Source organism: Lepus europaeus, chromosome 5 (assembly GCF_033115175.1).
Source record: "Lepus europaeus isolate LE1 chromosome 5, mLepTim1.pri, whole genome shotgun sequence".
In the NCBI taxonomy this organism is placed as follows: Eukaryota; Metazoa; Chordata; class Mammalia; order Lagomorpha; family Leporidae; genus Lepus; species Lepus europaeus.
This window is the reverse complement of record NC_084831.1, coordinates 105105153-105120939: the sequence shown is the minus strand read 5'-3', so window position 1 is coordinate 105120939 and position 15787 is coordinate 105105153. Positions and strand designations below refer to the sequence as shown.

At 36.8% G+C, this 15787-nt stretch overlaps 1 protein-coding gene across 9 annotated transcripts in view; it reads left to right on the top strand.

Moving 5' to 3' along the window:
* Nucleotides 1–14892, top strand: part of DRAM2 (DNA damage regulated autophagy modulator 2) — a 37750-nt gene extending 22858 nt beyond the window's left edge. For 8 of the 9 annotated variants that reach the window (XM_062191953.1, XM_062191952.1, XM_062191949.1 and 5 more), the window contains one exon: nucleotides 242–874. In XM_062191953.1, coding sequence (XP_062047937.1) covers nucleotides 242–349 — 108 coding nt within the window. In that variant the 3' untranslated portion in view covers nucleotides 350–874. Of the gene's footprint in view, nucleotides 1–241; nucleotides 875–14160 lie in introns of those variants that run through there. The other variant, XM_062191956.1, reaches the window with a different exon arrangement.
* The last annotated feature ends 895 nt before the right edge of the window (nucleotides 14893–15787 follow it).

The following is a 15787-nucleotide window of genomic DNA, read 5'->3' as shown; positions in this document are numbered from 1 at the left end:
AAAAATATATAGGTCACCCTCAATGTCTATTTTTACTGATTCTTGGCAGAAAGCAAAGAAAAACAAGGAACCTCCTGAATAGGGGAGCTTGGTTTTCTCAGGTCAATAGCTCATCTCATTCTCATTACCTATTGGAAACGATCTACATCTTTGATTCCAAACATAGTCTACAGAACATATTGAAAAGGTGCTTTCTCTTTTAGGAGTGAATTTCTGTATATAATTTTCTTTTCTGTTCCAGAAAATTTCTTTACGGGTGGAAGCCAATTTACATGGATTAACCCTCTATGACACTGCTCCTTGCCCTATTAACAATGAGCGGACACCACTACTTTCCAGAGATTTTTAATGAAAGGATGAATGTATTTTTGTGACTATTATGATTCTCAGGGATTGGGCAAAGGTTCACACAAGTTGCTTTTTCCACTCTGAAATTTTCAACCAGTTGATCAAGGCTGACAGTGATGATGATGATGAATACTGATAATTAGGAAACATGAAATAAGCCATTTGATGAGGTGTTTTAAAGGATATCATCAAGAGGACTATTTAAAACATTTATGCCCATACTTTTTTATCCAGAAAATAAAACCAAAGGACTGCAACATTGTAGTTTTTCCTACTTCATTTAAAGGAAACAGCTTGAAGTGCATGAACCAGCCTTTCACATTTTATAAATCATTTTTTTAGTGTGTTTTATTGGGAGCACTTTTATGAAAGGGATTTTTCCATGACCCAAAATAATCTGCATTAGTCAGTACTTTTATATTATGTTGTGAAGTAGAAGTTTTATTCTATTTATAGGGTCTCTGGTAGTCTTAAGACTTTGTTGCTATTGTTCGGGAATCTATCTATAAACGGAAGCAGACGTGAATTCCTGTGAGTTCTTTCTTGGCTTAAGCTTTGCATCAGAGATTCTGTAGGTTTTGATTTGAATCTTGGCATAAGGCCAGATGCTGTGCTAACTGGTTTGTCATACATTCTTTCCATAATGTCATGAAGCTTGGTCTCTGGTAGGAGATCTTAATCACCAATGAAGGAGAGTTACCTCTAGATACATTTACTCCAGTGATGCTTTACATAGAAAAGCATTAGAATTTATATGCAAGACTGAAATACATGAGTAATAGCAGATATCAAGCAAAAGTCACTCCAAACTGCAGTCAAGCGTGTCTTACATTTTTTCATTTATAGTAAATTGTAAAAGTAGTCTTGAACAGATAAAAATTGAGCCTTTGTAATGGTATTTGATCTCTGTAGAATTCAAATTAAGTACAAAATGTTTGTGAGATACACACACATATATATATATACACACATGCATTTATATACATATATATATCTCACATATATATATATATATATATATACATATATATACACTAAACAATTTGCTACCTTTTTCCCGCATCATGCAAGTGATTAGGTAGTTTCTACTTGAATCTACTGTGAAGATGAGGAATGGTTTACAAATCCCTGACAAAATTAAAGAGAAGAAAATACTCATCTGGAAGATGCTCAGTGGGAAATTGCAAATGTGTCTAAGAAGATTTACAAGGCATGTCTTTTTTAGAAAAGAGAGTTCCATGGCCAAAATAAAAGTGATAAGAAAGAGTTTAACATGTAAGAAAGAACAATTTAAGTAATAATTCTGTGATGGAAATGGAAACCTCATTTATAAGTAAGTTCCTGGATATAGGAATCAAAGTAAAACCAAAAAAACCAAAAAAAAAAAAAAAAAAAAACAAAAAAACAAAAACAAAAACAAAAACAAAAAAAAAACCCAAATTCAAAATCTTCTGAAGACTTATGGACAGAAAATGAAATATTGTTTATCTATATCAAGCACCTTTGAACATGGGAAACATTTCAATAAATGTTGACTGAATGTTGGCATCACTAGGGGAAAAAATTAAATGCAAATAGTAAAAAAAGTATCATGCTCTTGAAAATCATCATGCAGCCACTCCTGGGAAATACCATCTATCCTGATTGCTATATATCAAGAAAATTATGATGCAAGTTATGAAGGATTGTAATATGGTAAGAAGGAAATTGATAGTATCAAAATTAATAATATTTTAAATTATGTATAGGGAAGGTGATTTAGGGAAAAACGAAGACTTCCTTGTCCATTTCTAGAATATTAGACTTAGTGATACACACCACACATTTTTTTTTAAAGATTTATTTATTTATTGAAAGTCAGAGTTACATAGAGAAGGAGAGGCAGAGAAAGAGAGAGAGGTCTTCCATCCGCTGGTTCACTCCCCAATTGGCTGCAATGGCCAGAACTGCACCGATCTGAAGCCAGGAGCCAGGAGCTTCTTCCTGGTGTCTCACATGGGTGCAGGGGCCCAAGGACTTGGGCCATCTTCTTCTGCTTTCCCAGGCCATAACAGAGAGCTGGATAGGAAGTAGATCAGCCAGGACTTGAACTGGTGCCCAAATGGGATGCCGGCACTGCGAATTTTACCCGCTATGCCACAGAGCTGGTCCCTCATTTTAAGACAAAAATATTATTTTGATAGTATTTGAGTTCCATTAATTAACTTAGGGAAATTTGGTAAGGCTCTTTCTACCTTGTGAATCTGCCTTCTCCTAGAATCTTGTCACCAGTATCCAATTGGTACAAGAGAAAAGAAAATTGAAAAGCAATATTTTGTTTCTCAATAATATCAGAATAGATACATGTTCACTTGGCTTTCTCAAATTCAGCCTGTAGCTACATGTAACTGCCAGGGAAGCTAGGAAATGCAATCTTGCTGTGTGCTCAGGACAAAAAGGAAACAGACTTTCACTGTCAGTTCACAGCATTGCAAATTTTGTTAGCTTAAGCACTCTTACTCTGAAATCTAAAGATTAAACACAGAAATGTTCATTGAAGGGCTTCTGTTTGGTATAACAATTATGATGCCTCCTGACATACCCACAACTCATTTCTGGATCTCTGGGTTCAAGCCTTAGCTCTGCTTCTGAATCCAGTTTTTTTGCTAATATGCACCCTGAGGGACAGCTGGTAGTTGCTTAAGTATTTGGGTCTCTACCACCCACATGGGGGATCTAGACAGTTCTAGGCTCCTGTCTTCAGCCTGGTCCAGCCACAGTTACTGCAGGTATTTGGGGAGTGAACCAGAAGATAGTACATCTCTTTCTGCGTGTTTCTGTCAGACTGTCTGCCTTTCAAAATGGGGGAAAATGTATTAAAGTTCATTGAATTAAAGAGAAGCACCTTATTTGTTCACCCAAAACTATGTTATTTGACTGTGGAGGCAAGACATGTTTGTAGGGAAAGCATGACTGTCTCCACTACTTCAGCCTTAAAGCTAAAGATTATAGAGAATGCCATAGAAATCTTAAAATACCAGTGATGATAGAGTGTAGAGATAAATCTCATTGTTTGAAAAGCTAGCAGCTTACTTGAAAAACACAAAGATTTCATTAGAATCTCACCAATGCTCAGATCCCAGTCCCCTCTAAAAGGGAAATCCTGTCCATCAACTCAGAAGGAAATGATAAATAATCAAACTGTACCTGCAGCAAAGCCCAACTCCTTGCCAACTGTGGATCAGATTGATTTAGCCTCTCACACTGGAATGCTGACAAAAGAAGAGGCATACCTTTTTCTGGAGGCAATTTGTTTTCATTTATACTATCTTTTTCTAGAAAATATATAGGACACAGTAAAAGATTATAAGGCACACAAAGTAGCAGAAAAATGTGGTTTAGAGAAGACGTAGATAATAGGAGCAGCTCAGAAATTTCCTGGATGCTTGGTCTATCCAGATGGAGTTCATGATGCTGCAAGATATAGTTAAAAAAATAAGCAGTAGAAAACATGGACGACAAAATGAAGAATTTTAGTAAAGATACAGAAAACTTAAGGAAAAAACCTCAGAAAATTGTAACAGGTGTTTAGCTTAGTGGTTAAGATGCCTGATTCCCATATCAGGCTACCTGGGTTTGATTCCCAGCTATGGCTTCTGACTCCAGCTTCCTGCTATTGCAAACCCTGGTAGATAGTGAAAATGACTCAATTGGTTGGGCTCCTGCCACTATTTGGGAGACATGGGTTTCATTTCCAGATCCTGGCTTCAGTGCTGTGAAGCCTTGCCATTGTGGATGTTTGGGGAGTAAATCAGTGTATGGGAGCTTTAACTCTCTCTCTCTGCCTCTCTCTCAAAAGAAAAAAAAATCACAAACTGAAATAATTCTTCATTTGAATATGATTTAGATAACATGTAGAGGAAAGCATCAATAAACTTAGAAAATAGGGCAATTGAAATTATGTGAACTGAAAAAGGAGTGAAAATAAAAATAGATTATCTGGGATTTGAAGGCATTGAATCTCGGGAGAAAATTGATGTAGAAGAAATGTTTGAAGATATACTGACATAAGAACTTTTTAAAATTGATGAAAATGGACACAAAGAATCAGCAAAATCAAGAGTGCTTTTTTATTTAAATAATTAAAAATTGATAAATACTTAGCAAGACTTGACATTCTGGGTTGAACAGTGTTGTTCCCTGCCCATGCCCTGATTCACATCTCCCTCGGACTTGAGAGTGTGACTTGATTTGGAAACAGGGTCTTTCAGATCTAGTTAGTTAAGGTAAGTTCATAATAGGCTAGGGTCCTAAATACATTGTCCTTTAAAAAAGGGATTATGTAGAGATGAGACACAGGCTATGCAGAGAGAAGCCTGCATGAAGCAGAAATCAGAGTGATATAGCTGCAAACTAAGGAATGCAATCAGAAGCTAGGAAGAAGCAAATAAGTAAATAAATATTTTTAAAAATCTTCCTCTAGAGACTTCAAAAGGAGTTGTGGTTTTAGATTCTAAACTCCAGGCCAATTAAAGCATGAATTTCTGTTATTTCAGACCACCCAATTTATGGTTATTTCTTATGGCAGTCTAGGTTACTAAGACAACTGATTAATTTACAAAGAAAAATAATATCAAGAATGAAAAGGAGGACATCACTACATAGACCATTGACATTAAAGACAATAAGAGAATATTATGAACAACTTTACAAATTGAGTAACTTATTGTAGAGTAGTGGGTAAAGCCACTGCTTGCAATACTGACATCCCAAATGGGTGCTGGCTGCTCCGCTTCCTATCCAAAACCCTGCAAACAGCCTGGGAAAATAAGCCAAAGATGCCCAAGTACTTGGGCCCCTGAACTCATGTGGGAAACCCCGATGAACTTCCTGGCTCTTGTCTTCAGCTTTGACCAAGTCAGACTGTTGCAACCACCTTGGGAGTGAACTGAAAGAGGAAGATTCTCTTTGTCTCTGTCTGTCTGTCTGTCTGTCTTACTGTCTCTCTCTTTCTCTAACTCTGATTTTCAAATAAATAAATCTTATAAATTAAATCAAATCTTATAAATAAATCAAATCTTATAAATAAATCAGATAACTGATTTTCAATCAATATTTTAAAAATTCAATATCTTGATTGGAATGGACAACTGACTATTAAAACACAACTCAAAAATGAACAAAAAGAATATAGTCTAAAAATAACTGTATTTATTAATGTGTTGAATTAAGGGTAGTCATTCAATACCGCAGTTAAGATTCCACTTGGCATACCTGCATCCTATGCCTGGCTTTAAGTCCTGGCTTTCCTTCCAATTCCAGTGTCCTGCTGGATACATATCCTGGGAGGCAGTGAGTGATGGCTCAAGTAGTTGGTTCTCTACCACTTGTGTGGGAGACCTGAGTTGAGTTGGCTCCCAGACATTTGGTGAAGTGAACTAGCAGGTGGGAGTTTTTTGTTTATATGTTAGTCTCTCTGTTTGCCAGTCAAATAATTTTTTTAAGTAAAAGCATTGAATAAGGTAATGACAAATCTTGCCAAAAAGAAAACTCTAAGCCTGGTTGAATTGGAGAATCTGATTAAATCCTTATGTTAAAAGAAATATCTTTATACAAACTTTTTTTTTTTTTTTTTGACAGGCAGAGTGGATAGTGAGAGAGAGAGACAGAAAGGTCTTCCTTTTTGCCGTTGGTTCACCCTCCAGTGGCCGCTGTGGCCGGTGCATCTCGCTGATCCGAAGCCAGGAGCCAGGTGCTTCTCCTGGTCTCCCATGCAGGTGCAGGGCCCAAGGACTTGGGCCATCCTCCACTGCCTTCCTGGGCCATAGCAGAGAGCTGGCCTGGAAGAGGGGCAACCGGGATAGAATCCGGCACCCCGACCAGGACTAGAACCTGGTGTGCCGGCACCGCAAGGTGGAGGATTAGCCCGGTAAGTCACGGCGCCGGCCTATACAAACTTTTTTAAAAAGTAGAGTTTACAAAGCATATTGAATCTATTAAGAACTAATTAAAAATTAAAAATTTTTAAAAAACTTTTATTTAATGAATATAAATTTCCAAAGTACAGCTTATGGATTACAATGGCTTCCCCCCTCCCATAACTTCCCTCCCACCCGCAACCCTCCCCTTTCCCGCTCCCTCTCCCCTTCCATTCACATCAAGATTCATTTTCAATTCTCTTTATATACGGAAGATCAGTTTAGTATATATTAAGTAAAGATTTCAACAGTTTGCCCCCACATAGCAACACAAAATGAAACAATACTGTTGGAGTACTAGTTATAGCATTAAATAACAGTGTACAGCACATTAAAGACAGAGAACCTACATGATATTTTTTAAAAATTAATTAATTTAAAAAATTAAAATTTTAAAAAGCAGAACAGTTTTTTTAAATGATTTTTTAAAATTTATTTGACAGAGTTATAGACAGTGAGAGAGAGAGACAGAGAGAAAGGTCTTCCTTCCGTTGGTTCACCCCCCAAATGGCTGCTACGGCTGGCGCTGTGCTGTTCCGAAGCCAGGAGCCAGGTGCTTCTTTCTGGTTGCCCATGCGGGTGCAGGGCCCAAGCACTTGGGCCATCCTCCACTGCCTTCCCAGGCCATAGCAGAGAGCTGGACTGGAAGAGGAGCAACTGGAACTAGAAACTAGTGCTCATATGGGATGCCAGCGCCGCAGGCGGAGGATTAACCAAGTGAACCATGGCACTGGCCCCAAAAAGCAGAACAGTTTTCAACTTGTTTTATGAAGGCAGTAAAATCTCAATAACAGAATTTAACAAAAATATTAAATGAATATTAAATATCAGTACTCTTGTGATTGCAGAGGCAAAAATAATGAAGCTTAAAAGGAAATAGAGGCCGACGCCACGGCTCAACAGGCTAATCCTCCGCCTTGCGGCTCCGGCACACTGGGTTCTAGTCCCGGTTGGGGCGCTGGATTCTGTCCTGGTTGCCCCTCTTCCAGGCCAGCTCTCTGCTATGGCCTGGGAGTGCAGTGGAGGATGGCCCAAGTGCTTGGGCCCTGCACCCCATGGGAGACCAGGAGAAGCACCTGGCTTCTGGCTTGGGATCAGCGTGGTGTGCCAGCTGCAGTGTGCCGGCCGCGGCAGCCATTGGAGGGTGAACCAACGGCAAAAGGAAGACCTTTCTCTCTGTCTCTCTCTCTCTTACTGTCCACTCTGCCTGTCCAAAAAAAAAAAAAGAGAAATAGAGCTTAACAGTGTACAAAAGGATGAAATAAAAGGATTCTGCAAGAAGTTTTTGGGAAATGAAATTTAAAAGGTTTATTTTGGTGCAAAAAAGTTTTGAAATCTACACTTACTTTTTCATGAAATGCATTTTCTGTGAACATGTTGAAAACTTCTTGTATTAAGATAAAGTACGAGTTGGGTCCAGCTTTGTGGGTTAATCTGCTGCCTGTAGCACTGGAATCCCAAATGGGTGCTATTTGGATTCTTGGATGTTCCACTTCAGATCCATCTCCCTGATAATGCACCTGTGAAAGCAGCAGAAAATGGCACAAGTGTTTGGGCCCCTGCACCCATGTAGGAGACTCGGAAGAAGCTCCTGGATCCTGGCTTCAGTCTGGCCCAGTTCTGGCCATTGTGGCCATTTGGGGAGTGAATCAGTGGATGGAAGATATCTCTCTTTCTCTCTGTGTGTGTCTCCCTCTCTCTCTGTTACACTGCCATTCAAATAAAATAAATAATTTTTAAAAAACCAAGTGGGGCTTAACCCAGCAATATGATTTACCAAATTAATGAGAAAAACCATGTGAGTACATCAACAGATATAGGCAGTCATTTAATAAACTTAGTAATGATAAACTGCATCTCTATTAATGCTTAGAAAATGAAAATATTATAATATTACAAAACTGTCATATACCCAGGAACAGTTCTGATAACATACTTGCAAGTCCTTGACACTGAAAGCTACAAAACTACTGAGAAGAAAATTTAAATATCTATATCAATGGAAAAGTATATCACATATATGAATCAGAAGACTCAAGATTACTAAGATGTCTAAACTCTGCTTGATGATTTCAGTGTAACTCCTATCTTAATTCCAACACTCTGCTTTTATTGGTAGCTGGTTTCAAGATATACTATAATATGACAGTAAACAAAACATTGCAGTGTTGGTAGTGGATAGACCAATAGACCAGTGGACTATTAGCATCCCCAAATGAACAAGTGCATACATACTCAATTGACTTTTTTAATGTGACTTGGAATTTTCATGCATTCTGATTAGTGTAAAGTTATACAACCACTTTGAAAAACTGCTTGGCAATGTTTTATAAGTATAAATACAATAAGTATAAAGGAACCAGCAATTTTGCAGATGGATATTTATACAGGAGATATGGAAACATATGTCTACACAAAAATTTGTCCTGAAATCATGTAGCAGCTCAATTTATAATTACTCCAAAGTGGAAAAAACAAAATCTATCAACAGGAGAATTGATAAACATTTTGTAAAAATCCATGGAATCAAATATTAATGAATAAAAGGAAACTGTTTGCTAATATATGCAAAACGTAGATGAAATAGAAAACCATACTCGGCACACTTGGTGAATGCAGCTAGGCAAATGATTAAATTCATGTGACGTTTTAGAAAATATGAAAATATTCATAACTATAGGAGGCAAATCAATCTTGGGGCATGGGAGGGGGAAGATTGACCTAAGCGGGTTTTTGGAGCTACTGAATGCTTTTACTTCTTGATTTTGCTATTGCCTACATTGCTCTATGTATTTATGAAAACTTACCTAACTCCATACTTAAGAGGAATGTGTTTATTGGATGTGACTTATATTTAAATAAGGTTTATATTTAAAAAATGTTTTAGAAGACATCTAAAGCTACATGGCACTGGATGAATTGTGGGACAAAACTTGAAGAAGGGAAGCCCAAATAAATGAGCCTGCCATTGGTTCTGCCTTTTCCCTGAGCATGTGGGAAATGCCATGAAAGCAAATACTGATAGGATGAATACCAAGCGTCACTTTCAGCAGATTAGTGCTACTATGGTTGCAAATTCTGATTTGCAATTTAGATTTAGATTAATTTAGATTGAGGTGAGACCATGGCAAACAAACCCAACTTACAATTGGTACTCTGACAATAATAAGTCTGAAGTAGGTATAGGTATTTCTTCCTAGAGTAGGAACAACAGATTCAGATCATATTATATCTTGAATAGTTCAATGCACTCTGGGATCTTTAGTTTCCCTAGCCTATCTTCCTAACAGAAGAATTAATAAATTCTCTCTGAATGAATATGATATCCTTGAGTTACACATTCCATCTACAGTTTTTCACACTAAATCTCACATTAGACTATTCAAAAATAAATTACATGAGTATATGGGAAAACAAGACTACCAAATATCAAAAAAATCTTAGGCTACAAGAAACCAAAATAATGCAATTAATAGACATGGACTTTAAAATAATGAAAATTTGGGGTAAGAGTATGGCGTAGCAGCTAAAACACTTATGAAAATAGGTGCCTGCATCCCTCATCACTTCAGGTTCCTGCCAGTGCAGAATTTGTGAGGCAGTGGTGATGGCTTAAGTGATTGGATTACTGCCACCCTCTGGATTGAGTTCCTGGTTTCAGGCTTTGGCCTCAGCCCAGTCCTGACCATTACAGACATTTGAGGAGTGTATCAGCAAAAGAGAAATCTCTCTGTAATTCTTTCTACTTCTAAAACTAAACTAAAATTATATAATAATGTAGAACTATTTGGAAGAGAACTGGGAATTATAAAACTCAAATGGGAACTGGTGCTGCAGTATAGTGGGTTGAGCTGCTGCCTGCCATGCCAGCATCCCATACAGGCACCAATTTGAGCTCTGGATGCTCCATTTCCAATCCATCTCCCTGCTGATACCTTTGGGAAAGTAGCAGAAGATGGCCCAAGTGCTTGGAAACCTGCACTCATGTGAGAGACTCAGAAGAAGCTCCTGGCTTTGGCCTGGCCCAGCCCAGGCCATTGTGGCCATTTGGGGAGTGAACCAGCAGATGGAAGATTCTCTCTCTCTCTCTCTCTCTCTCTCTCTCCCTCTCTCCCTCTATCCCTCTATCCCTCTCTATCCCCTCTCCCTTTTTCTCCTTCTCTCTCCCTCTCCTTCCCTCTTTCTCTTTCTGACTCTGCCTATGAAATAAACAAATAAATCTTTGAAAAACAAAAAACAAATGGATATTGGATGAAAATGTGTAATAGCAAGAATTAGGAAATTAGTGGATCCATTTAATGACAGAGAAGACATGATAGGGAATTAGCACACTAGATTGTTCAGGGAAAAATATTTACATGGAATCATAAATAAATGACCTTAAGAAATGTATTAGATATAGTGTAAAAGACTGATGTGTTATTGAAGTGAAGAAAGTGGTGAATGGGTGGAGTCCAACAGTACTTGAAGAGATACTAAAGAATGTTCAAGGCCAAAGAAAAACAGCAATCTCAAACTCAAAAAACTGTTATAAACCCTAGTCAGGGCTGATGGGAGTCAGTAATGCCTAGGTACATCATAGCAGCATTACTGAAAATCAGTGACAAAAAGAGAATCTTCAAAGTAGTCAAAAAGATGCATTATTTTTAAATATAGAAGATGAGACTGACAACAGATTTCCTAGCCAAAACAATGAAAGTCAAAAGGCAATGGAATGTTACATTCAAAGGGATTTTCAAATGCCATTTATAGATATATCAAGTGAAAAATCAACAAAAATGAAATAAAAATTATATTTTTGTCCTCTGTGTGCTGAGAAATTTTGATCATTACGCTCTCAGAAAAGAAAATACTAAAGGATGTTCTTTGGATAAAAGAAAAAGCACTCCAGGTGCAATATATGATATTAAAGAACAAATGGAAACAGAGTAAAGATGTAAGTGGATAACTAAATTTAACTACTTAAAGTAATAGTAGCAACAGTAATAAATTATAATAAATTCTAGTCTAAAATACAGTTATGTCTTGCTTAATGAAGGGGATATATTCAGAAAATGTGTCATTAGATGATTTCATCATTGATGACTATCATAGAATATACTTACACAAACCTACATGGTATAGATCACTCACTTGACAGTTCTCTTGATGTGGTAATCAGGAGATGTATAAAGCTGCTACTTGTGCATCATGGCATAATGTTACATAGTTATTTTTTTAAGTAGGTATACACTTTAACATAATAGTAAATTTATAATATATAAACCACTAACAATCATTTATTGTCATTTTCATGTATAACATACATAATTTTGTGTGCTATGTCTTTATACAATTGACAGTGCAGTAAGTCTCTCTCTTTTTAAAAACGATCTATTTATTTGGAAGGCAGAGTTACAAAGAGAGAGAGAGATCTACTGGTTCACTGGCCAAATGGCTGCAATGGCCAGGGCTGAGCCAGGCTGGAGCCAGAAATCAGGAACTATAATGAGGTCTCCCACATGGGTGGCAGGGGCCCAAGTACTTTGGTCATCTACTGCTGCTTTTCCAGGTTTATTAGCAGGAAGCTGGATCATAAATGGAGCAGCCAGGACTTTAACTGGTGCTTTTATGGTATATTGGCATTGCAGGTGGCACCTTAACCTGCTGCACAGCAGAGCCAACCCACAATAGGTTTCTTTATGCTAGTACTGCCACAATCACATTGTAATGTGTTGTGATGACATTACTATAGCTGCCATGTCCTAATAGGAAATTTCAATTCTTTTATGACCAAATGGAAACACCATTATATACGTGGTCTATTTTTGATTGGAAGGTTGCTATGCAGTGTGTGGCTATATGTAATTAAAATGTATAAAATTGCACACAAGTCAGGAGAGAGGTCATAGAATAAGTGTTTTAAATTCCATTTATTGCCTGGGAAATATACAGAAGATTCTGGTGTTAAGAAGTCAAACTATGTGTAACAAATTGAATATTTTTTTCTCACTCTCCCCTTAATTCAATATGTTGAAGTACTGACTTCCAACGTATTGTTTTTTGAGGTGATGACTTTGGACAATAGTTAGGTTTACAGGAATTATGAAGGTGGAAATCCATGATAAAAGTAGTACCTTTATAGAAGTGGAAGACAGACCATTCCTTTCTGTCCATGATGTGAGAACACATCAGGGTAGCTGTCTACAGTTAAGGATGAGTCCTTACCAGATATCAGCTTTGCCTGCAACCTGATATCCTGTCTTCCTAGTCTCCGACACTGTGAGAAGTAGATGTTTGTTGTTTGGCCAACTCAGTCTGTGTTATTCACTCTACTCTGTTTTTTAACGTAAGAGAACTTTAAGCATGTTTCTGATCTTTTAATAAGAACTGTAGTTTACTCACTTTTTTAAAGGTAAATTTTAATGCAGAGTTTCAGAAAATGTATATTAGAAACATTTGAAAACACTCAAAGATTTTACTTAAGATCAACATAATTGTAAAAGTTATTAGGGAACTGTGTCACATAGTACTAAGCAGGTAGTGTGCAGATTACAAATGGGAAACAACTTTATATTGGTGATAACTGCTGGTCATCACATTAGCCAGGTGATCAAATCAGGTCTCTGATACTGAGAGTAATTGACAGATGTGCTTCCTTATGGGGTACATAGCATCACCTATAAAACATTCTTACCCAAATTGTTTATCCTGAAGTTATTGAACCCTTTAGACCAAATTTGATTTTATCAGAAATACTGACAATAAATAGAAACATTAAATGTTGCAATGAGGTAACACTAAGATAAAATAATTGGTGTGGTCTATTAAAAATATCACTGCCATAGATGGTAGACTTACACTTTGGATGAAATCTTTCAAATTATGGGAGCCCACAGCAACTTAATGAGAAAAGAACATTTCCAAAAATTTTTTTTAATATTTATTTATTTGAAAGTCAGAGTTACACAGAGGAAATGCGGAGAGAGAGAGAGAGAGAGAGAGGGAGAGAGAGAGATACATACAGAGAGAGAAAGAGAGAGAAAGAGGTCCTGCATCTTCTGGTTCACTCCCCAATTGGCTGTATTGGCCAGGGCTGTGCCAGTCCAAAGCCAGGAGCTAGGAGCCTCCTCCAGATTTTCCCACACCAGTGCAGGGGCCCAAGGACTTGGGCCATCTTCCACTACTTTCCCAGGCCACAGTAGAGAGCTGGATAGGAAGTGGAGCAGCCAGGACTTGAACTGGTGCCCATATGGGATGCCTTCACTGAAGGCAGCAGCTTTACCTGCTGCACCACAGCGCCAGCCCCCAAAATTTTGTTTTTAAAGATATCAGAGAACTGTGAATGCAGTGAATAGCAAAACAATTGCAATTCCAGGGAGTGAGAGAGAAGAGAACAATAAGTAAGTTATAAATTGTATGCTGTTCTGAATAGTGTTAGAATCTCATGCCATCCCACCTGGGATATGAATTATTACTTTATACAGGATATCCATTCTGTGTATGTTCCCTGCTTTCTTGGTTTTCAGATTGATCATTGTGTTGCCAATGTACTAGTGTTCAAATAATTCACACTTTGCTAAGTAATGTCCCCAAAGAATAAGAGCAGTGATGGTAGCAATTCAGACAAGCCAAAGAGAAGCCATAATGTGCATCCTTAAGGGAAAAAATGAAAGTTCTTAATAAGGAAACAAATGTATGCTGAGTTTGCTAAGATCCACAATAAGAATAAATCTTGTATTCATGAAATTGTGAACAAAAAGAAAACTGCTAATTTTGCTGGCACACCAGACTGTAAGAATTAAAGCAATTGTGTATGAGAAGGGCTTAATTAAGATGAAAGCAGCATTATATGTGTGTGTGTGTGTATGTGTAGGAAGAAACATAGTGCAACAGGATTCAGTGCTGTCTATAGTTTCAAATATCCACTGGAAGTCAGAGAAGAAGTGGCTACTGGAACTACAAGGTGATTGATTGCCTTTATTTGTACTCTTATTCTTGGTTATTTTAATTCCTTTAAACTTTATATTTTGAAATAATTATATTCTACATGAAGTAGCAAAATATTTCAGAATTCAAGGTATCTTTTGCACTGTTTGTTCCAGTGGTAATGTCATATGTAACTGTAGCAAAAAATCAGAAAATTACCAGTGGTGTAATACTGTTCTCTACATTATACTTCTTAATAGTTTATTATCACTTTCACATGCATTTATCTGTGCATGTTAATTCTATTATCCCATGTATAAATTGTATAAAAACCACAATTGTATTACAGAACTCTTTCATAATCACAAAGAACTCCCTCATGCTAGCCTTTTATATTCACACCCTGATCTCTATTCCTTTGAAAACACTAATTTTTTCTTCCCCATATTTTATCATTTCTAGAATGAAATATAAATGTAATTATATAATATATAATCTGAGATTTATTTTTATACAAAGTGCCTTTTGAACTATTCATATTTTTCATATATCAACAGTTATTATATTCTATCATATTACTATATTGACTTTATATTCACTCATCCATTGAAGGATATCTGAGTTGTTTTCCATTTAATGTTATTACAAATAAAATTGCTATTTCAAATAAAATATTGACATATATTTTTGTGTGAATGTACATTTTCATTTCACAGGGATCAATGTCCAATACTGAAATTGCTTAATTGTGTGGTAAGTGTGTATTTAGTTGTGTTAGAAATTGTCAAACTGGTTTCCAGAGTAGCTGTACTATTTTACATGTCCACAAGCAATATTTCAGAGATCAAGTTTCTCTCCAGCCTCAAAATAATTTGTTGTTGTCACTGATTTTAATTTTAGGTGTTCTAAGTAGCTGTGTAGTGGCACTCATTTTAACTTTAGCTAGCATTTTTTCTAATGGTTTAAAGTGTTAGACATCTTTTCACATTCCTGCTTTCCATTTATATCTTCTCTTTGGTGATAGGTGTTCCTGTCTTTTACCCATTTTCCAGCTGGAATACGTTATTTCTGATGAATTTTGAGTATATAAACACTTAAATACCTTTGTCAGAAGTGTGATTTACAAATATTTTATTCATGTTTATAACTTTTATTTTCATCCTCTGGATATAAATTGTATTTGAAAAGCAAATCTTTTAATGTTATAAAAGTCTATTTTCTTGACTCTTTGTCATTTATGAATAGTGCCTTTGATTCCTAAGAATGTCTCAATGTCATCTCCTTTACTCATTCCTAATTCCCAAAGATTTTCTCAAATATTTTCTTCTATAACTTTTATAGATCAGATTTTATGTGTTTTTTAAGATTTATTTATTTATTTGAAGGGAGAGAGGGAGGGAGGGAGAGAGGGAAGGAGAGAGAGAGAGAGAGAGAGAGAGAGATTGATTGATTCTGCCTGCTGGTTCACTCTCCAAATGGCTGCAGTTGCAGGAGTTGGGCTGATCCAAAGCCAGGAACCAGGAGCCTCCTCCAGGTCTCCACTTGGGTGCAGGGGGCCAAGCACTCAGGCCACC